The sequence below is a fragment of the Amblyomma maculatum genome, chromosome 9 (assembly GCF_055883805.1).
Source record: "Amblyomma maculatum isolate TAMU_Amacu chromosome 9, ASM5588380v1, whole genome shotgun sequence".
Lineage (NCBI taxonomy): Eukaryota > Metazoa > Arthropoda > Arachnida > Ixodida > Ixodidae > Amblyomma > Amblyomma maculatum.
The window spans coordinates 68,442,334-68,465,784 of NC_139352.1; the positions used below are offsets into that span (position 1 = coordinate 68,442,334).

Sequence of the window (23,451 nt, forward strand, 5' to 3'; positions counted from 1 at the left end):
TGAGTGGCGGTTGATTTAACAGCCTCTTTGAACAAAGCGTTTCGCGAGTGCGACCTTGACTTTGAGGTGACGACATTTAAGCGACACCATTGGAGGCCATGATGTGACTTGCCCGGTATCATAAGTCGAAGTGGTACGATACCGTAACGTAAAAAGCAATGGACCCGAGTTTAAATGCCTTTATGCTCACAGGAAAGTAAGAGATACAACCACAGTTCAAGGTTACCACCTACCGCCTAGGCTTTGATGCGAGGGTGGACAGAAGAACGTGGACAACAGTTGACAGAAGAGGATCTCATATCTGAACTCAAGGTACACTTGGACTGTGAAGTGCCTCCTTGAGCCGATCTATTACAGCCCGAGCAAAAAGAAAATTTCGTTTCTGGATTTGTCGACCTGGCTTGGCAGACAGTCTTTTTCCTGCTTGAGTCGAGCGTGCCTTCAATCCTGGGAAAAGTGCCTGCAAAACGTACTTGAAGAGCACAATCTTAACTGACGTGGTGAAAACGCGGTACACGGACTACATCTTGTAGATGTGGCTTCTTTGACGGTGGGACAGTAAGACCAGTTATCCTTTTGGTGAAGTCGACCAGTATATACTCAAAGTATGGGATGTGCGAACGCCAAGGCTACCGGAATCCCGGCCTTGGGTAATACCGACACACCGCTCGAAGTGACGGATGGCTGCGATCGCCCGAATTACATCAACAACCCGCTGCCCAAGGTGGTGATTAACGGAGGAGACATTCTGGACAACGATAACAGTGTGAAAACTACCGACGTCGAAGACCAAGTGAATGGGAATACAGGTGAAACACAAGCTATTAATAACTCTTTCTGATAGTTGAAATGTAGATTTTTGTGATTCAATTTTTTATTCAGCTTTTTAAAATCTTTCTGGCCTACCGCTTTCAACTTCGTGTATGATTTGATTACGTTAATGTTGTATTTATGGTAGCGTATCTTCAACCAATTAATGCGACCTCTTCGATGACTCGCGGCTGCCCCGTATACGTGTTTTAGGCGCACTGCACAAATATTAACTTGCTAAGCCCTCTTCGTAAATGGGCTGGAACGTTTCGTTGCATCACATGATAGTATAATTCAGTGTCGTAGTTCATTTTAAAGCATCGTAATGTCGTGATCATCTATCATCGAATAATTTGCCCTTGTGATGTGCTTGTAACGTTGCCATAGACGAGCAACATTAGTTTCGCTAGAAGCTTATATGCAGTCACCGATCACTGCTGTTGCTGTCCTAATTAAGCCCTGCCAGGGTGGCGCAGTGGTTACGGCGCTCGACTACTGTTCTCAAGGACGCGGGATCGAATCCCGGTCTCGGCAGCCGCTTTTCGATGGAGGCGAAAAGCAAGGTGCCCGTGTGCTGTGCGATGTCAGTGCACGTTAAAGAACTCCAGGTGGCCGAAATTTCCGGAGTCCTCCACTACGGCGTCTCTCATAGCCCGAGTCGCTTTGGGATGTTAAACCCCACAAACCAACCAACCAACCTAATTAAGCTCGAAATGGCTCATGCTTATTGCAACGTCGTTCAAAATGTGACATTGATTTAGATTCTAGAAAGAGAGAGGAATGCTTGTGCAATTATATATTGACGATGTTTAGAAACATTAAAATTGTTTTAACAGAATTGCCTTCGAAACTTTGAAATGAGATGAAATCAATGTTTAACCCGTTCTGGAAGGAAAAAACAAAGGAAGGAGAATTTTAGAATGCCGCAGCCTTCGACGCAGAGCCTGTTGCGTCTTGTCTGAAGGTTTACGCTTTCGAAATTTGGCGATACTTTCAAACCTGTTTCAATTTTTGGCACCCCGCGGCGGTGGCGCAGTGGTTACGGCGCTCAACTGCTGTACCTAAGGATGCGGGATTGAATCCCGACCGCGGGACCACCTTTCGGTGGAGGAAAAAAGCAAAGCACACGTGTGCTGTGCAATGTCAGGACACGTTAAGGAACCCTAGGTGGTTGAATTTTCCGGAGCCCTCCCCTACGGCGTCTATCATAGCCTGAGCCGCTTCTAGACATTAAAAACCAAACCAACACCTTCATGGCATATTGCCTCCATGTAAAAATTCCCCCTACCGTCTCGAACCGCGACCTCGACCCGTGAGCCAGCTTATCTGTCTGTGAGCCATCTTTTTTCGAGGTGACTCACAAATAATTATTGAGCCCATCGCCCTCTTACCTGACACACTGCAACCTAGTACAGAGTATAGAAGCCACAGAGGTGCCCAGCCTACTTGTAGGATCTGGAGAGGGAAAGTTACAACTGTACAGAGACTGGCCGTATTTTCATATTGATCCATGAAAATATTTTAGAAAAAATATCTTATCGTTATCGGCGTGATAGATTTTCGCGTCCGATTCTCTAGCACACTTTATTTATCACCACTAGCGCATCCACTTATCGATAGTGTAGATAGAGCGTATAGAGCTGAGCTTTTTCCTTTTACGAAGCCAAGAACAATTCCAAAACTGGTTGCACCTGAGCCGATAGGTAGAGGGGCGTCAGCACACGAATAGACTCAAACAAATTAGAGACGACGGACTGCGCGATATTGAGGAGGCACTAGCAATTGACCATAGTGGAGAAACATATGTCAGCACACCGTCGGTCAGTTCGATAACTAAAAAATTAGATTTTATTTCTTCAAAGTCTTCTCGCCCCTATTTATGCTGTCCTTTCCCTATATACAAGTGTTGTCAGCGCTAGCGTAAATCTTCGCCTTTAATTTGTTTCGGTCTATTCTTGTGCTGACGTCGCTCTAACTAGAAGAAATAATTCAAATTTTCAGGAAATATTTGTGGTTCCTCTTTCTGTATGCAACAGTATATGAGACCAGCCACTTCGACAGGAAGAAACATGAACACCTTGTGAGACGCAAGACTTTCTTGCTTCCTTAAAATTGGTCATAAAATCATTATTTTGTTTATATGCTGCGAACTTGTTAAATTTCACGCTTTGCTAATTACGCCTGTTTTCAACTTCACAGCACTGCCTGATATAAGCGACACAAATAATTATGGCTTCTTTCCCAACTGACAGGCAAGCAACACCAATTGTTTTACCAATTTCATGCAACCCATAAAATATATTTATGGAATTTAAATTCATAAAGCATTAAAGGTAAAGTCGTTATCGATAAGGCCCAGTTGAAGCGCGTAAATGGCACCTGCGTTGACATCAGGGTGATGCAAACAAACCATTTCGCTTCGCCGTTGTCTTTCTGTGCCCTTAAAGCCACGTGCACGTGTAAGAGTTGCAGCTGACGTCGGGGAACCGCGAGACAAAACGTAGCGTAATCTCCATAAATAATAATAATAAAAAAAACTCAGCTGTGAACACGTCGTCAGCCACACTAACCAACATAGAACGAGAGGAAAATGATGGATGCACAGTATGAAGGAGCAGAGAACAAGGGTTGAGGCGGAGCCTCACTTCGCAAGCCGAACCAAAGGGGACTGGTCTTCTTCCAAAGGAAGACAAGTACCCTTGTCGAAATGTTTGCTCGGCACGAAAACTGAAGCTCCCTCTCATATAGAGACAAAGACACAAAAAGGAAGCTTGCCGATCAATAACAATATTTTTCTACTTGTGGGAAACTTTTCAACCTCACTCTTGACCAGGGACGCTTGTTTGATTCCCAGAACACTGCGCAATTGCTGCGAGACAGAGTAGATGAACCTCAGTGGAAAGATAGAACCGAGCGACTATGAGAGACGCGTAGTGGAGAGTTCCGAAAATTTCGAACATCTAGGTCTCTTTAGTGTGCACTGACATCGCACAGTACACGGGTGCCATGTTTTTGCCTCCATGGAAAAATGGCCGCGGTGGCCGTGATTCGATCCCGCGTCTTTGGCATCCTTGAGACACCATGGCGAGTCCTTAGCGGAAATAATTAACAAGATACCACAATAAGTATATCAACGTCATGCAGCGCGTTTGAGACACTTATTGTTTTGAATTGTCGAGGAAGATAACTGCCGCATGTATTAGTGGCGTTGGTTATCGGTGAAAGCGATGTCATGCACACGCGTTTGATTAGTTGCGTCTATCTACAATGCAATGTGCAACGACGCTGTCGGTACAAAACAGCATTTATTTCTTTATTTGCATACTGATCGCGACTTTCGCTCTGACAGCCACCCTACCGTCTTTAGAAGTACTTTAAGCCCTTCCCCTCTGCCCTATCTCCCCTTTCCCTTATAGCTACTGTTATAATAAGAGCCAGAAAGAATTCATAATAAATGTATAATATAAATACTAGAGGCTCAAAATAGCAATTATAGTGACGTCATAAGGCTCTAGCTTTGATTGAAAGTGCAGGGGAAGGGGGTATAAGAGCCGTGACCGATAAAGACGAGACACACTGCCGCGCACGATCTATTCCGCTGGCTCCATAAAACCCACCTCCTTCCCCACAAAACGCTGTGTTGTAAGGGAAACATGAAGATGGCGTGTTATAGGCCTCAGGAAAGATCTGCTTTAGACTGCTAAAAGTAACAAAAAAAAAAAAAAGCTTGTTCGCCTTGGTAACACGCATGTTTACGGCGTCGAAGTTAGAAGCATGATACATAAAAGCAAATGTTTCCCAAGTTTTACGAGAGGTAAAAAGAAACGAATGGCTCAATAACCGCTCCGGAGGCCATGAAAAATGAGTGCCTGCCATAATGAATGCGCGCGTTGTTATTACGGCTCGGGCGAACGGTCATTCGTTGCTGTCATCTGGATTTATACTCTAGCAAGTAGAGATGCTCTCATTTCGTTTTTGCTGCTGTTTTTCAGACGGCGTTTATGTTATAAAAGAAAGGTTGCTTTCTTTCTCGCAATAACTCTGATAGCCAATACAAATCGTCCGTACTTTCGCCTGCTATACAACCGAATAGTTTTGCAATGCGCTGAATTCGGAAAGGTGACATTTAGAGGTGTGGGACATTAACTGAGTTCTTTCATTTGCAAGTTAGATTTTTGCTACCCAGGGCTTTGCGTGACTACCAAGGCACTCTCAAGCCCACTTTTTCTTGTTCGATTTTTAGAGAAACTGGGCAAAGGCGAAATAAATCATCAACTTGCTCCCACCAATGAAAGCGACGCTAATTATGTATCAGAAAGAAACTCGGAGCAGCTACATTCAGGTTTTCTCATTTTCAGTAAAAATAGATTCTTTGGCTACTTATGTGCATTTGTTTTGCCGATTAATAAAGATTTGTTGCTGAGGGTGAAGTTACATTTGGAAATGAAAAAAATTATTTTCCTGAAACTCGATGCAAGCTCGTCATGCCAAGATTGAAACCATTTCGCAGAAACTGTTTTGAAGTAAGTGATGGTTTAGCCGAAGTTATAAATAATGTTAGGTGGACAGGAAAGCTATATTTTATATCACTGGAGCATCACACACACACACAAAAAAAACAACGAAAACAACAATGAGTTACATGTACTAGCGGGGACAAAAGTCTATGGACCACACGTCTGGCCGTTTTGGACTAGAAGCATAAGCTATCACCTTATTTCCCCAGGACACGTGAAAGAACTAACTTACATTGGGCAAACTAATACACTTTCTTTGTTCAAGTTGAAACTAAAACAATTTCTTCTTAATTTGTGATTTCTTTATTTATCTTTTGTGTCGCGGAATTCGTAAGTGTTTTTGTACCTTTTTTTTGTATTCTGTTTTTGTATCTAAATCTGTCGTCAATGCACTCTTTACTATGTATTTCGATATTTATTTGGAGTGTGGCTTCATAAATTTTCTTACAATAATATTATTCTTTATATTGCCTACCGAAATCTATTACCATGGGAGGTCCCACCTGCGGTCTTGTACCATGGGGCCTCTCGCTGTATATTCTTGAACGTTGTTTTTTGATTCAAAAATAAACTTTCAACTTAACTTCAACTAAAGTCCAACTTTCACACTGACAAATATGATCCCCAGACTACTGGCAGATACAAACGTTATGCGCTTTGGTTGCCGTTTGCGTGGTCCACAGACTTTTGTTCCCTATAGTACATCTCCTTAGCTTCCTTCTGAATCACCTGGTGGTGAGGACACCTTAGTTGATTTTCTTTTGAACTTTTACTAGCTTAAAAAAAAAAGGAGGCTTCGCTTTAAATATGAGCAAATAGGCACCTGAATGTATTTTATGTCCTTTCACTGAAGTTTAAGCAAGTATGTTTGCATACAAGCCAAGCTAATACGCGACGCAGATGAAAGACTGCAACACAAACCTCAGGATGCAGCGCAGTGTCACAGCTCTTGCGATATTAGGGAACATATATATTGTAGAGTGGTAATCTTCATCGTCATAGCCACTGACATGCGTCGCGTGCGGCCGCTCTCAAGAACGAAGAAGTTGGTCGTTGTCTGTGTGATTCGCTACGCCTTACGCCCCGCTGCGAGTTCATCCCGAGCAGCTGAATCCATCTGCGTCGACTGAATATACACACCCCTACAATTGGTGGAGGTGCGGGGTAGCAGAAAAGGGAGGAATGTCTGTGTCATTGGCGACAAGGAGTTTTGCAGACTGGGTAGGGACGTCACACAAGACGGTATCACAAAGAGGTAAAAAGGAAACTTCCGCGCGGGCGCAGTCAATAACGGCACGATGAGTGGAAAGGAAATCGTAGCCCAGGATGATGTCGTGTGAGCAGTGATACAGTACAATAAACTCAATGGTGTATAAGACGTCTTCGATAAGAACACGGGCCGTGCATGCCGCTGAGGGATGAATGCGCTGTGATGAGGCGGTGCGAAGCGAAACGTCGGAAAGCGCGGTGGTCGCCTTACGAAGACGACGGCAAAGAGCTTCACTGATGACGGATACGGCAGCGCCCGTGTCGACAAGAGCGAGAACTGCAACGCCGTCGACAAACACTTGTAGTACGTTAGCGGGAGAACACGGAGGACTTGAAGAGTTCTAACCAAGCGCAGTTCTTGCCCCGGGAACCGCGACTGTTAGTTTCCCTCAACAGCGCCGGCAGAACGTCGGGGAAGCGGGGACAGGGAACGGCGACGAGGGGACGATGATCGGCGAGTTGTCCGGTGCTCTTCCAACTGAATAAGTACTTTCTTCTGGGCGAGTTGGTTCATATTAGCAAAAGGTAAAAGAGTTGCGCAAAAAGTAGATGAAGAATGATCGATATGATATGATTTCACTTGTCTATATAAGTAGGTACCGTTTCCTAAATAAAACCAGTTGGAAGTTTGCGCTCTGTCTTGTTGTCACGTCTCTTTCTTCATCTACTTTTTGCGCAAGTCTTTTACCTCTTCCAACTGAGCACCGGACGCGTTATTCAGAGGTCGTGGGTTCGATTCCCACCATCGGTACGTTGTTTTTCTTTCTACTTTGTGTTTATTTATCTTTCCCCTAAACACATTACATTACTAATTTACGTGATTAGGAAGTAAAAATTAAAAAAAAAAAGACAAAATACAATCCCCAATGCTTTCCTTGGCCTCGCCGACTGTCGGCTTCTTCATGTATTATAACGAGTACCCTCATTTCCCCTTCATTTATCTGCTTGTAGCTTACGGGGGTCTCGGTTCTGGCAGTCTTGAAGCCATAGGTAGCATAAGAGGGTTCTAGCACAGCTTTCGCCCTCACTCGTGATCACGTTCTACGTGACGCTGGCGGTAACACAGGACGTTCCACGTCCACTGCTATAGTTGAGGGTGGCGCTGGTGAACACTCTCAAGGTTCGTGTACAGACAACATTAATACCCAAGCAAGTAGCAGGGGGGACAGCGGCCGATGTAGCTCAGTTGGAAGAGCACCGGACGCGTTATTCGGAGGTCGTGGGTTCGGTTCCCACCATCGGCACATTGTTTTTCTTTCTACTTTGTGTTTATTTATACTTCCCCTAAACACATTACATTACTAATTTACGTGGTTATGAAGTAAAAATTAAAAAAAAAGACAAAGTACAATTCCCAATGCTTTCCTTGGCCTCGCCGACTGTCAGCTTCTTCATATATATATATGAAGAAGCTGACAGTCGGCGAGGCCAGGGAAAGCATATATATATATATATATATATATATATATATATATATATATATATATATATATATATATATATATATATATATATATATATATATATATATATATATATATATCCTGGCTCAAATAAAACTTAGCACGCTTAAAACGGAGTGAGACTTGGCGCTTATGAGTGGGCCTCGTTCATAATACGGACACAAACGTGAACACAACTGAATGCATGAGAGCTCTCGAGTTTCTCTCGAGTTTGTTTAATCGATCCTTATTCAAGGGGTTACCACAGCACCTAAGACAGGTTGCCGCAAAGCCGGACACATGTAAGTACTACTTCGTGCCGTCTTTACACTGGCGGTTTGGCGGCACGAGTTATAGCTCGGTCAAAAACGTCTGTGGCAGTCATTCACTCGAGCTATTTAGTTACCGAGCGCACTCATATCGCGGCGAGAGGTCATTAGCGAGCGGAGGCGGGGCGAATAACAATTTTTTGTCCGTGCCTCTAGCAGAAACGTTCACGGCTGCATCTAAATATTTTTTTTTCACTATGTTCGCTCGACGCCAACGGTCGCGCTGCACTAACCATGCGGTACTAAACGTGCCGACGTCGCTTACCGTTCAAGCGCCCAGCAGAAACTTTGACAGTGGCAGCGAGGCTATCTGAGCGAATGAATTCTTAATGACGCTGTCTTTCCGAGCTCTTAAACGCGTGACTTTTGGACCTTGCGTCGAACGTTGCTCAGGATAGAAGAACGAATAAAGAAGCGAATGAAATGAATGGATGAATAAGAGAAGAAGTGTGTCACGGAGCGCAGGAAAGAGAAGGCTTGAAAAAATTAACAAAATTACTAATATATGAAGGAAAGGAACAAAACGAAGAAACGTAAGAAGCAGCCCATGATATTAAAGTGTTGAATTTGCTAGCCAATTAATAATATGCAAAGGAAAAGAGGGATAGAAACAAACAATAAAAATTAAGAAAGAGAGAAGGTATGAAACGGGGAGCGAGTAGAATCAAACGTGGTGGGTATATTATATCAGCAGAGTTCAGGCGAAATTTTTAACCATGATAATAAAGATAGTGGAAGCGGTCGAAAAGATGTACACAATAAAACAAGACAGAAAAACGACGCGGTTACTTCGACCCAATTTTTTTTTTCTACGAGAAAAGTAGAATTTTGTACTCTTGTATTCGCCTGCTGATGCTTACAAGGCGTCTATGACAGGGAGTGATGAATGAAAATTCCCCTTTTCTTTCAATTCCTATCGAACTGTCCCCGAGCCAGACGTAAGATAGGACGTCTTTTTTTCAGGCAGCATATTGTGGAAGCACTTGAGGAATCATCGCAATTTCACTTGATCTCAGAAGCTTCAATAATTTGTTGCACGATTTAATATTTGCTCTTACATAGAAGTTTACATCGGTAAAAGGCAGGACGACAGACATTCTTTATTTTGCCCTTGAAGTAAAGGATACTAGCTAGAGATGGCGATGAGTGCGTAAGAGCTGCTTCAATTCTGCTGACGGATAAAGAGGTCTCTTATCCTACATAGGCCTTGTGGGGTTGTTGGATAAGAATTGGAAGAAAACAGGAATCGTAATTCACTATGGGTTATAGAAGCCTTGTAGGCTTGCGCTGATGAATACCAACAGTATAAAATTCCACTTTTCATAAGAAATAAAACTGGATGGGAGAATATTTTAAGCAAAAGCTAGGGAAGAAACAATGGCTTAGTGTGTTTATTGACGAATCAACGAATTAAGGAAAAAAGAAAGTTTCGTTTAGTTCATAGGGTTTAACGTCCTAAAGGGATTCAGGCTGAGAGACGCCATAGTGGAGGGCTTCGGAAATTTCGACCACCTGGGGTTCTTTAACGTGCACTGACATCGCAGAGCCCACGGGCACCTTGCTTTTCGCCTCCACCAAAAAGTGGCTGCCGCGACAGCGATTCGATCCCACATCCTTGGACACAACAGTCAAGCGCCCTAACCACTGCACTACCACGGCAGGCAAAGAAGGAAGCCGCAGGAGATAAAGGGATAAATCAAAATAGGAAAAGAAATGTGGCGCAGAAGAAGGCAAGAAGGCAGAGGAAAATGTAAATTATGAATCAGCAACGAAGAATGTAAATGAATGGGTGACTGATTGCTCAAAAGCCAAAAGGAATCTGAAAAACAGGAAATTACGCAAGAAAATGGGAACAAAGAAATATACTTACTGAAATGAATGGAATCAAAAAGAGAGAAGGCAAAGGAAGGGAGGAGCGAATGAAAGAATGAAAAAAAGGAGGGCGTGTCGGTGATGATGTTCATCATTTGATCTCCGTGCGTTTAAGCTGCCCAATACATCCCCACCCTCAGGCCAAGTAACCCAAACTTCCATTCGGAACAAATTAGCCTCATTGTATACGCTTTATACTACACGTGCGACAATGAGAGCGGTACGACGTGCTCTAATTCGCAGCCGCTAAAGTGTCTGTGCCACGAGCCTTTCAGGGTCACCGTGGGACAGGATGGGAGGCTAGCGAAAACCGGCACAAGGGAAGAAACCGCAAGGGCGAGGGCGTGCAGGTTATGAGGGCACGTGGGCAATGGGAGCTCCCGCTTCCAAAACTCGCCACGCTCTCCCTACTTTTCTCTTGGTACCGTTATGATCGGGCTTGTGGCCGTCGAGCGCGCTGGAGCTACAGAGGTCACGATTCTTCCAGTCACGTATACGGCGCATCGTGGAACGTTTCGACACCATTGGCGAAGAAACGAAACACATAACACATAACACATAACACAGGGCTGCAGAGGGGCAACATGAAACAAAGAACGCTGTGAGCAAAGAATGGAGCGAAACCAGAAAAAGTGGATGAACTGAAAAACGTTGTCAGCACGACAACGCCATCGCTGGTGGTCTGGAGGTTCGTTGTCGGCCATATGCGTCCAGCTGGTCCTTTTACGTTTCGGTCGTTTGCGGCGAGCTTTGATACTACCCCAGAGGGTGATAGAGAATAACGGCGACTGCTTAATTTGTTAAGATTCCGCCTGCTGTTCTTGGATGATTGGTGAAGTTCTGACGTGCCAGGTGTATACACGTTACGCGCAGCTTACCTGTGTAGGGTTTTTCGTTGCTTCTCCAAACAGCGTCATTGTAAGCAAAACGTCATTATGCAGTGCACTTTCTGGCGGACGCAGAACACATTTCAGGAAAATGTGCTCTGTCCCACCTTACGTCATGCACATTTACCTTAAAGACCTGATTAAGTGATTTAATGGTGTAATGGGTCGTATTACAGTCGTGCATAATTTTCGCTTAAATAAGATTAATATTTATTAGTAAAGAATTGTTACAAATCCGAAGCATGTAGGAAAGAAGAAATACAAACAGATAAAAAGAAGATACAGCGGATTGGTTACAAAATAAACGATAATATGATCTTAACGCCAAATGATGACATATAATTTAAAAAGGTCACATGATAGCGCTTAAGTCTGCGTAAGAGCGGAAATGCGAAAGCCTTTCTCTCTACTCTCATACCGATTCCTGTATGCTATAACTAGTGATCATGATTATCACTAGCACAAACTATTATCATCATAATCACTTACTGTGTTGTTATCATCATCACCACTGTCATCATCACTTTCTTTAACTACATCTTGATTACAACTATCGCTAGCTATATCATCATCGCAACTATCATCATCATCACGGGGGCGCTAGCGACAAAGCTGTGGTGAGCGAAGTTCGCCGGAAGGAATGGATATATAACATACCTAATTGCGCGGTGTGTCAGCAAGCAGAAGAGACTACAGAACATATCGTTACATTTTCTTCAGTGCTCGAACCACAAGTTCAAGTTCAAGATAACTTTATTGCTGTCGATATAGAGGCCCCTCCGCTCCTCCAGGAAAACCCTACGGGGCCTCCATGTGAGGGGGAGCCCCGCAGGGGGACGTCTTTCGCAAAGCGTCCCGTGCCAGACTGATTACTCGCGAACCACAACATCAGACGGGAATGACTTTCAAGAAGGCACTTGGATTCCCACCTCGACGATGCTTGACGGCGATTCATTCGGCTGCTGGGGACACTGTGATAATGCGAGAGATAGCCGACATGGTTCGAGGTGGGGAAGCAACAGTGGAAACAACAAAACGATGATGTAGAGAAATATCCATTAAAAATAATAGACAATATACGGACACCTACGTAATTTGGCTGAGATACTTGCGGATGTTTTTATTTTTTTTTTGTAAGAAACACCCGTTCCAAAGGAGAAGCCACACATCAAAATCAGAATCTTAACCGGCATTAGCTACATCGCATCGTCATTTTTATCGCTACTATCATCGTCATCGTTGCTATGATCATCATCGGGAGCAGCGTCCTTACGCTTGATAAGGAGTTATTATCTGTTCCTCAGGAGCGCGGCTTGGAGTAGGGGTTTGTGCCCTCGGCTGGGGATCACAGACATAGTGATCCAGTTCTGCGTGAAAGTCCCCTCAAGGAGATTTCTGATGAGACGCGAATTTTTTTTTTCTAAGTTTCGGTCCGCGGACATTTCTGACACAAGCTGCCGGCACATTTGGCCGACACCCCCGTTTAGACCCACGAGTCAAGAAAGTGTTTCGCCTGAAATTTTAAAGTCAGAGGTCAAAGGTCACCTAAACATCAAATAGTCAAGGTCATGCCTTTGTTCTACGACATCAAGGTGGCTCACAAACTGAAGGACTTAGCTGTGGGGACAGGAACCATCTTATGAGCCCGTTGGCATTACGTGTTGGTTTATAGGAAAGGAAAGGCACTGTGTCTGTCACATTTTTCTGCACAGTAGCAGTTTGTCCTCCTGCTCCTTGTAGGTCAAGTGAAGGCCAGGGTATCAGACAAGCGAAGCGCGGTTCTACCTAGCGTAACCATGCCAACTTTCGCAAAGACTACTCAACAATGCACACCATATCCACGCTTTCAGGCGACTTAGCATTGATAGGAACATAACCACTTTGGTTACCAAAAAACATCTGACTCAATAGAGTCATCAGCAATCATGCAGGCATTACGGAACGAGGGCGTAGAAGAGCCATGCGAAAAATACTGGTAAATATCTGTAACAACTGCACAACTGCACAGCAACCATAGTCCTCCATGAAGGTAGTAACTTCCAGTATGGAAAAGTATTGGACAGGGAGACACAGACTCTCCGGTGCTAAGCGTCGGTAGTATATAAGAGGGTATTGGGACCTAGACTGAGATGAGATGAGGATAAGAGTTATCAAGATTACCTTAGTAATCAAAGTAACTCAGAGAACAGAGTGCCAAGAGCGATTATTTACCTTTAGAGATGCAAAGCAGGAGAAATAGTATAAGGAACACTAAAACAATCTTCGACCGTCTCAGTGGCTGTAGTGAGGCTGGTGTTGATGACGACCTTCAGCAGTAGACTAGTTTTTTGCTCATGACATACGGCATAGGTATTCCACCAATGTGCCAGTAACTGCACCTACCCTTACACAGCTAACACTCGTAAAGAAGTTGACGAAAAGAGAAGTGCTCACTGACATCGGTAAACACTGAAGAGTAAGATGGAAGTGGGGATAACCCGGGTCCCTTTTCTCTTTTAGGGGCCACTGAACGCATATTGAAATTGGTCTGCAGCGGTTGTTTACCGTGTTGTTTTTTTATCACGAAGATGCAGCATTTACTGAGAACAGGTACCTTATATGCTGGCAAAGGTTAAATAAAATGACATACAGTGACCATTTCAGAAAACAAGCATCTCTCATTCAGTTGCGGATCTACGAGACGAGACCACACTGCCATTCACTTATACCAGAAGTCACGAAGTTCTTTTCATCAGTGACGTTACGAGTTCGAATCGAGAGGCTTTATTTCTAAGTACTGTTTTCTGAACAACAAATGCACCTTTTACCGTCGAACGAGCATCCAAGTGCCATAAAAACCGAAATAGTCCATTTTTATAGAGTCACTAGAGCCAACATCAGTAAAAATAAATAATATAGAAAATGTCCTCCACGCCGCAAAAACGCGTAACTTCTCTTGACTGTGTTCTCCGGAAATGTTGAATCCGCCTTTTTTCACTTCAGGCCCTCTCTTTCAACGAAATGTACAGCAGGCTGATGTGTGTGTATATAATGGCAAGGCCGAAAAGTCCTCTTCTGAGAGTCGTTTCGATCTTATTTGAGAGACATATATCGACAATGCAGTGAGCGGAAATTTTTGGCCTTAACCATATATTCGGAAAGAGCCGTTTCGAAAAATATATTGCTTGTCCAAATGTGTTTACAATATTGATGGCCAGCGAGAAACAAACGTCATCTCTTTTTCGACACTTCGACGCAAGATAACTGTGCCATCCCGGACGCACCGGGATGGCACAGTTATCGATGTGTTTTCACCGGCGGCAATCTAAAAAAGCCCCATCGTAGCGACATGTGAGAGGCTATCAATATTTTGACACCTACTCGTCGACGCGGGCAAAATAAGTTGTTGCTATGGCGACACAAGAAAATTGAGACACGGCATTGTAGACACGTAAACAAAAGTCGCTACGTCAAGCAAAGCGAAGCCTACGGTTGCAGAGAACGCTAGTTTCGTCAATTTCTTGCGGCGTTTAATTAGTACTGTTTTTCTGACCCACACTAGGAAACTAGTATACGTTGCACAGCAATAATTTGTATGAACGCGTTAATGTTGCCTGGTATCTGAGTTTGTACGTTTATGAGTAAAATTACTAATTTGTAACATTTTTTGTTCCAGGGATGAGTTCAATATGCCGGAGACTGAAAGTTATGACACGATCTAGTATCTGAGTCTCTTAACTTCATGTGCGAAGGTCTCCGGTGAGCTACGAGGCAGATCGCATTGTAGAGCTCCCTGGTTAAATTTGATCGCTCGTGTTCTTGAGTTATCACGTCATTCATTATATCAGTCATTGAGCTGTACTGTCTGTTTAGGCCTATTACCATATCTGAAAAGACAGCAAGGTGATGATGTTTTTTCTATAAACGAAGGGCAGCTTTTGCCGAAGAACGCAATGACAGCATGTATACATTATTATCTACAAGCTGAAGTCAAAAGTTAGTCTCCCGAGCGTATTGCCGCGGTTAAGCTGAGCACTATAGGCCATGGAAAGGAAGCGGATTTGCATGTCACATTTCTTATGTACATACAATAAGCGAAGGATTTAAACCACAGCAAACCGTGTCTGATCACGCTAAATCAGGCTTCCGTTCCGTAAAATAGATTCAGGCCTGGCTTGGCAATACAGCATAACCAAGCATAACAAGTATTTTGCTTTCATAGCCAGGCTTAGCCGAGCTAAGCCGCAGATGTTTTCTTTTTTTTTTTAATTAAATGACTAGGTAGGTCACCGTCACTCCGTGCAACAGTCCTGGCGAGAATGGAGCATGTGTAATGAAGTTTCTAAAGAAATAAAAACAATTTTTTTACTTGTGTGATAAGGGAAGCCCACTTATTGTGAATTTTGGACGTAACGAACGAAATCCACAGGACTGCCATAGTTCGTTATAGGAGCTTGACTGTCGTACGCGGAAACACTGAGGCTGCTTAGTTAATCCTTTTTTCATGCACGTACAGCTTACGCTCTATAACCTGAATACAGTATGCGCTATATTAAGAACCAAGAGGAAGCTGCCTTTTGACATGGAGCAAGGTTAGTTCACGTCTCCGACTGTACTGCAGTTAACATTACAGTACAAACACAGTACAAATGACAAGCATCGCATACACGTGTGTAATGTGCCCAGCTATTTCCTATTACAGCCATTTCCTTGTTTAATGTACCCGACTTTCCTGCATACGAGCAATTAGTTCCATCTGCTGGCCGCCAGTAGCGAACACTGTGTGACTCAATGGGCATATTTTAACCTATAATACTTAGGAAACAAGAGGGGTTCTGAGAGATTCTGCGTCAACATGGGGATTATCGAGGTCGACCCTTCCTCACTGCCTATAAATTATTCCTATAAATTATTAAATTATTCCTGGACTAACACCAAGCCTTTGCGACGGTCTTTAAAGAAGCGCGCTCAGCAACTGTCTTCAGAGGAGGCCATCCAGTTAACGCTGTCGACATTCACCCTTGCACGCGACCCTTCGCACCTGCTCTCTTGTCCTTGTACCTGCACCCTTCTACCTGCATGCTAAACTGCGACGTCATATTAGTGAGTAGACGGGATCAACAGCGATAGTCACTGCAAGCTAATGGCAAGATGGCTGCATTTGAAGGGCACCTGCCGTTTCTTTCTTCGCCTGTATCCGACTATACTATATTACACGCTTAGCGAAAGCTGAGCAGTTAGCTGTCATGTACCACCTTGAAGTACAAGATCGAGTGCTTCTGCTTAAAAGCTTGTGTTGTCCTTCACAGCCACGCGGAGCGCACCGGTCGCTATGTATACAGTGTAACGCCAGTACGTCGTCCAGACACTCTCTCGGCACTGAACGCGTACCGCAGCACTACACTAGCGACAACAGAGACGTTATCGGCGAGGACAGTTTGCCGAGTATATACGCTTTCCAGAACCCGACACGTTCGTTCCCGCGGACGAATCGATTCGAAATCGAGCCAACCGTAGTTCTGCTCAAGCCCGCACGCTATTGGGCTGCTGTTTAGGCTGCTTCTGCGTAGGTCCATCGCGTGCCTGATCGCGATATACATATAAGCGGGCATAAACGGTTCAATAAAGCGTCGCCGCTCATGTTTGGCGTCATATAAAAAAGAAACCAAACAAAAACATAAAGTCTTGCATAAAAACTAGGTAAAAATGAACAAAAAATGACTACAAATGCAGACGAAGCCAACTGGCTAAAGCTAAAGCAATAAGAGGGCTTTATGTTCTACTGCAGATGGGAATGGTCTGCGTGGAAGGGTGTGTTGCAGAGCCAATGGAGATGACGGGTGAGAGGGCAGGAAGTAGGGGTAAGGAATTTGTATATGGTTTCACTTCCGTGTGTGGCCCTGTGCGTTTCGGCGTTTCTGATGAGGTCGACGACCCCTGTCTGCAGTTGTGAGCTGGCAAGTTGTAGTAGTATTGCCACGCTTTTTTGGATGGTGGCGGCGCGAAAAGTACGTATGCGTACCTCTGGTACGCGGTTAGATCGACCTGGTGCCAGGCACTTTCTCCTCCTTCCGCAACTGCTAAACGTTTCTTGGGGAAGGCGCTTTTATCGTGTGGCGCGCTAGCCGTATGCACTGAGAGATCGTTAAAACGATTTCGTGGTTTAATGTGAAACACAACCAAAATGTCGTTAAAACGGCCTCGCTATTTTGTACAGATGCCAGGGGCTCTACAGGTATGGCATGCTACGTCTCTCGCCTTGGTGTTTTATTATTATTTTTTGTAAGCCGATGCTTAACTACCTTTCAGTGCCTTTCCCTGCGGCTAGCACATAAGGTATACTTTTATACATGCACGTATCGTTCATTAGGGCAATGAAAATAGTCTACCGGTGTAGCGATTGGTTCGCTTGCTATCACGGAAATGCTGAGAAAATCGCTATAGTGTGGGGGTGTGATTAAAACTAAACGAAACAAAACACTGAAAATAGCGCAATTATTATGTTTGTTTACCCGTTTTTCTCCATGCACTGCGCTTAGAAGCGGTGGACACATCGACAAGCGGTGCTTCCGCGACGCTTTCCGTATTTAGGCCTGTGGGATTACGATGGATTGTCATGACACATTGAATCGAACGTAGGAATCGCACACTCTATCAAAGCCGGTCGGGCTTATAAGAAACATGAAGCATTTCTCTAATTTCTTGCGTGTGAAAGTGCAAGGCGTGTTTGAAGGCAATGATTAAAACGTCCTAATATGTTCATTCGAAGCAGAACAGCTTTTGGTCAGTAAGGAATGTTCAACGTCAGTGACGGCCGGTATCATGTCATCCTCGTCATATGAATCTAACCCTTATTGACAATCGAAATTAGATACCAAACTTCTGTTTCTGGTTTCTGTCGCAGATCCGCCGGGCACCGAGACGTTCTTGCCTCCGCCCTCGCCGCCACAAGAAGTAGAATTCCTGACGCCTCCCGAGCCGCCGAAAGACGATGACAAGGAAGCAGTGGCCGATCGCGTTGGCGAGACGCCCATCGACGATGGAGAACACGTCATAGACGTTAACTACAACGACTCTGCTGACGACAACACCAGAAGAACGACGACAGATGACAACGGAAATCAGGTGCCGCCCAATGACGTCACCACTCCTGAAGCAGACGAACCGATACAAGGCGCTGGGAATGGAGTCACCGCAGACGACCCTACCGATGTCGATGTGGACGCCATATTGGCTGACAGCAACGACGATGTTATCCCGGGAAATGACATCGTTACTGACGCGGGAAACGAGGTAGTTAGCGACGCGGTAGATAGGATCAGCCCCGACGTAGTACTGAATGATCAGAAAGGAAAAAGTGGTGCACCCACAGACACTAACGAAGAGGATAATTCTACGCCGAATGATATCTTCATTGGCGATGACCTAGATTTAGACCTCAAAAAAGCAGACAGAAACAACGGTGTGCACGAATTCATCGTGCGGGATGCGTAGCGCACGCGCAAAAACACAGGGTGACGATGTGCAGCCTTTGTCAAACGTTTATAGCCCAGTCGGCTGCTTTGCTTCGAAGCCGTTGTAGTGGCGCTACTATCGAATCCGTGGAATCTTAAGCTTTCGGAAGGTTGACGAAAATATTTTCGATCACCGTCAAGAAATTTGAAACGGCCAAGAAACTAAACTCACCTGGGCTCTAAACGCGTGACAAAGGATGAACCTATCGCGTCGTCTGCAAACGATGCCTTAACCACAGTTTTTTCCCAAAATTGCTTGAGCGAGAATAGAGGCGTCATTGTCGGCGCGAGTTCCTTAAAGACAGCTGCATTGTCGATGATAATGAACTCATTTGGGAAATTGTTTAGCTTGACTAGTGTTTGGATCGAAACATGGATTCGCGGCTTCTGGAAAACATCCACGTCGCGATGCTTCCCACTGCTCCGAGGCAATTTTTATAACGGTATGTATTTCACGTCATTACCACATGTTCAGGGCACCAAATTTCGAGATAATTTCCGCATGAAAAATCACCACGTAGTTATATGACATGTATCCGACAATTTATTTATTTTTTTCACCAAAGTAAAATGTGAACTCCACGCGTCCCTGCACTTTCGCGGTGGATAATTGACAGCGAGGCCTCTGTTCCCTCTAAGCAGCGTTAACATACTGTGTGACTTCAACGAAGTGTTTTTTACGGGAGTGTACCATGCAAGCAACGAGGTAACGCTTGGTGAGGCATTGATTGCCTCTGTAATTATATTTACGTCGAATGTTTATCGATATCCTCTGCATGCTTTAGAGATCAAATCTGCGTGTTCATTCGCTCTGTACGCTGTTTACTTGGGTGGTGCAGCACGTGTGAGCTCATTCAAAATTAAGCATTGGAGTCGCAATATATGTCGGCATTGATAGCTTGAGAGCCATGTAAAATACTTTTTCACGCCTAGTCTCTGGCTTGCTTTTCTTTTTGTTTGCACAGAGGTGGGCTTTGTGGGTGGGTTTTGTCTATTAATTGTATTAACAGGTTTTTGTCAGCATCATGATACAGTCAGGATGAATCGAAAGCAGGAATTTTCAGAGTCGACGGCGAGCTTGGAAAGCAGTTTCACAGGCTTCACAGATGATGATGATGATGAGTTGAGGCCATTCCTTTTGTAACGGGCGGATACGGCATACATATATCCTAGCATGTGTAACTGGACTGGCAGCGCCATCTTTCGCCAAAGGTGAACTCTAAGAAAAGTTATGGTCTGTTTCTTTAAAGTGTACGAGAATTTGCTCCGGAGCGAGAGTCGTCGAAGCTGATCCAGTTACTGCGACTACTGCTCTAGTGTCTTCACGAATAATGTTATGAAACGCGCAGCGTTATTTACACACGAAATAGGGTGCGGCTACTTATGACGAGTGCGGAAGAAAATGGCAATTAAAAACATAAAAAAGCTTCAGTGTAATGTTGGAGCATCACAGGCTGTGGCGAAATGTAAACGACTTGAACTACTTTTGAAAGAGGCATTGCCCAGAGTTCAAGCAACACATACGGGAAGGACCTGAACGTGCTGTTCGCAGTTAGGCACCCTTTGTTTGCTCAGTTTGTACAGTCTACTGTTCAGCCACACATGGTTACACGGGTAAAGGTGCCGGGACTCGAAGTAGAAAGAAACAAGTAAATAGTCGAGAGTTGCCGTGTAACGTCTCCGAAAGTACTGCACGCTCGGTCAGGTGTCATTGTCGACCGATTCACACGTTGTGCTGTCAGTATTGTGCTAAGCTGCGAAGAATTTCGCCAGATCAAATAAACACACCGGGTATGACTGTGGAATAAAAAGTGCATTCACGGGATGGTTTTACCAGTACGCATTGTACAGTTTTGTGACCGCACGATTCGGTTTGTTTACACACAGACACAAAGTGAATATCACCAACTTCGCATGCGTTTTGTGCGAGCAAAAGCTAATTTGTCACGATGGTGCGAATAAAGTGATTGCTTTTGGATGGCAACAACAAGTTTGTTTCACAAAATTACCGCCTGTCTTCGTGTTACTGGCTTGGTTTTGTTCACAGGGTTTAGCGTCCCAAGGCGACTCAGGCTATGAGAGACGCCGCAGTGGCGGATTCCAGAAACTTTGACCACCTGGAGTTCTTTAACATGCACTGACATTGCACAGCACACGGGCGCATTGCGTTTCGCCTCTATCAAAAGGCGACCACCGCGGCTGTCATCACCTCAACATTTTCGGTTGCATGTTTTATCTTTTGTAATAACACTTAAAACATTACCACATGCACGGCTCACCAAGTGCTACAATCTAATACCGTTAAATAATCTATAAATAAAATTTGTTACACACCTGTCCGGGTTTCAGCAGTCAATCGATATAGTTATGACGTATAATATACTTATAGGTGACATGGCGAATAGGAAAACTGCGATATAATAGTTACTTCTTTACTTTGATCAACTAAAGCTGCTTAGGCAGCCTGCGTCAAGAACAGGAATAATCATAATCACAAAGTTTGAAGAAGCAGCGATTGCATCGCAGTTTTTTTCATTCCGCACGTGACCCATATGCAACTTTGGAGCCATAATTATCACTTGGCTGTTGAATTCGGCACTGGTGAGAAAAAAAAAAAATCAACTATATGTTATCTAGCTCGTACGCGAATACCACGTGGTATACAGCGTATCGTTATGAATAAGAAAATTGCAAGCAAAATTTGACATCTATTTTCCTTTACCAGCACTGGCCTGCACGGCGTCCAAAGTGAAGTTACACTTCAAAAGCAATTAAAATACAGTACTCACTACTTTATGTTGACAGTGGCTACAGCTAAAATACATTATATAATTTACGACTTGTGCGCTCTGCTGATCTTACCGCCTCTATGGCAGGTTACTGCGGCAATATATTGCTATGTTTGTATAGTTAGCATATTACACACGCACTGGCGTGGATATGTATTGGATTATAGAATGTCTACTTTGCCTGCGCAACAGCAGGTACTCGACCAGGCGCAATAGACGCGCGGAAACTCGGTGTACTTCCACGGTAGCACACACCGGCTATGGTGAAGCTCTATTATAATAAAGTATATAACTTAAAGTTCCCTACCATCTTCACGCATTGCCTTCTGCTCCTGGTCACGTTAAACTCATCGGCATCCATTTCTGCGAAACATGCAGTTTCGAGACAGCGCCCAACAGAGTGTCTTGCGGTCTTTATGACGTTTCCCATAGGCCAAAACGTAGGCTTTAGGACCTCTATGTGGACGACATCTTAAAAAACTCATCTGCTGCTATGCCGGGTCTATTTTCTTAATGATCTCTACAGACGTGTTTTCAAACATTCGTGAAGACTCGAGAATGCCACCTGTTGCAGGAGCATTGCTTGGCATGGCGGACGTTATGCACTTGGTGATAGGAAGTTATAGAGCGATTACTTGGTTATAATTGCCTAGCCAGCTTTCAAATTTGAGGCTTTGGGGCTCATTATTTTATAACGGAATCAGAGGAATTCACAATGATAGGCAAGTTTTTATGTTCTGAAGCGGTCTTGCAGGTCGAGGTATCGAACGAGGCATTGAATGAGGCATTGGACGAGCTATTGACACCATGATATGCGTCCAAAGTAGTTTAGCCGAACTTTGCAGTCTATGAAAAAAAAAAAAATCAACAATGTTAACTGGGGCTCCAGTCCGAGTACCACTTTTCCACTCTGCTTCCCCTACGACTAACCATGTAGTAAGGTGGGAGGCGCCTGACGATGGCACTCCAAGGGCAGTATCCCAACGCCACATAAACACTGTTAATTTCGGCAGTGACGTCACAGCACGGACGCAGTGTTTAATGCGACAGCAGGGAAAAATGCATCGGCATCGGCTGCCATGTGAAGCCATAACTCAGACTAGCCGCTACCTTCTCTGCTTTGATATTGCTATATGGGAACGGTGAGGAAGCCCATAGGCTTCTTCCCGACGAATTTACGATGTGGGCGTGCTTTTTCCGTGACCATGAACCTCCAGGCTTAAGGTGGGGTTATGCCACTTCTGGCCCATATCGTGCTTCTGTTCTGGTACTGGACCGTGTTGTGTGCATAATGCGGCGTTCCATATATCAAATCGCACTGCCGATCAACAAATTTTAAATAAGTGGGTTCGGTTAGTACGCTCAATGCATCATATTTAGAGATATATATTGTACTTTCAAATAAAAATATTAGAGGCTATTAGTAATAATTATTGAAGTAATAGCTAATAAACTTCTGTCATCGGCAGTGTACGCCACAACGTACAATTCAATTACAAAGAGAGCAGCAATTAGAAAGGTAAGAAAGCAACAACACCGATTTGCATACGAGGAGCGTCAAAGACTTAGTGACTCCGAATATGCGTTGAACGCTTGGATGCTGTCGGAGCTTTCACGATAACTGCTTGCATTATGAGCGCGTTTGGCGAAATGCTTGGATATTGCAACATGTGTGATGGCGGAATGATTACAAGCGGGAGGCTGTTTTCGACTCCCGATGCTTAAGTTAAGAAGAGTTTAAACTCGCAAATCCACAAGAAAACACGGCGCGAAGGACGAGGTAAAAAGAGATACACGTACGGCAGGACCAGCACCACGAACAATTCGATTTCGTTTCGAATCAGACTTCCTTCTTTTATAGGCTAACAAGCTGCAATACACGTAAAAGCACCCACTCGCTATCTCACGTAGCCAACGGATGCATCAGATTCCTGAACGAAGTCTAATACATTTAGTACGTCCTGTCGTTTGTGTATCTCTTTTGTCCTCGTTCTTCGCGCCGTATTCTTTTATGAATCATGAACAAACTAGCCCAAGTAAGAA

The 23,451-nt window shown here is 44.2% G+C and overlaps 1 protein-coding gene across 1 annotated transcript; it reads left to right on the plus strand.

Moving 5' to 3' along the window:
• The first annotated feature begins 607 nt into the window (after positions 1-607).
• Positions 608-19,540, plus strand: LOC146179311 (uncharacterized). Its single transcript, XM_084580170.1, has 3 exons — positions 608-793; positions 16,894-16,945; positions 18,010-19,540. Exons 1-3 carry the CDS (start codon positions 608-610, stop codon positions 18,597-18,599), a joined length of 828 nt encoding a protein of 275 aa, XP_084436296.1. The 3' UTR covers positions 18,600-19,540.
• The last annotated feature ends 3,911 nt before the right edge of the window (positions 19,541-23,451 follow it).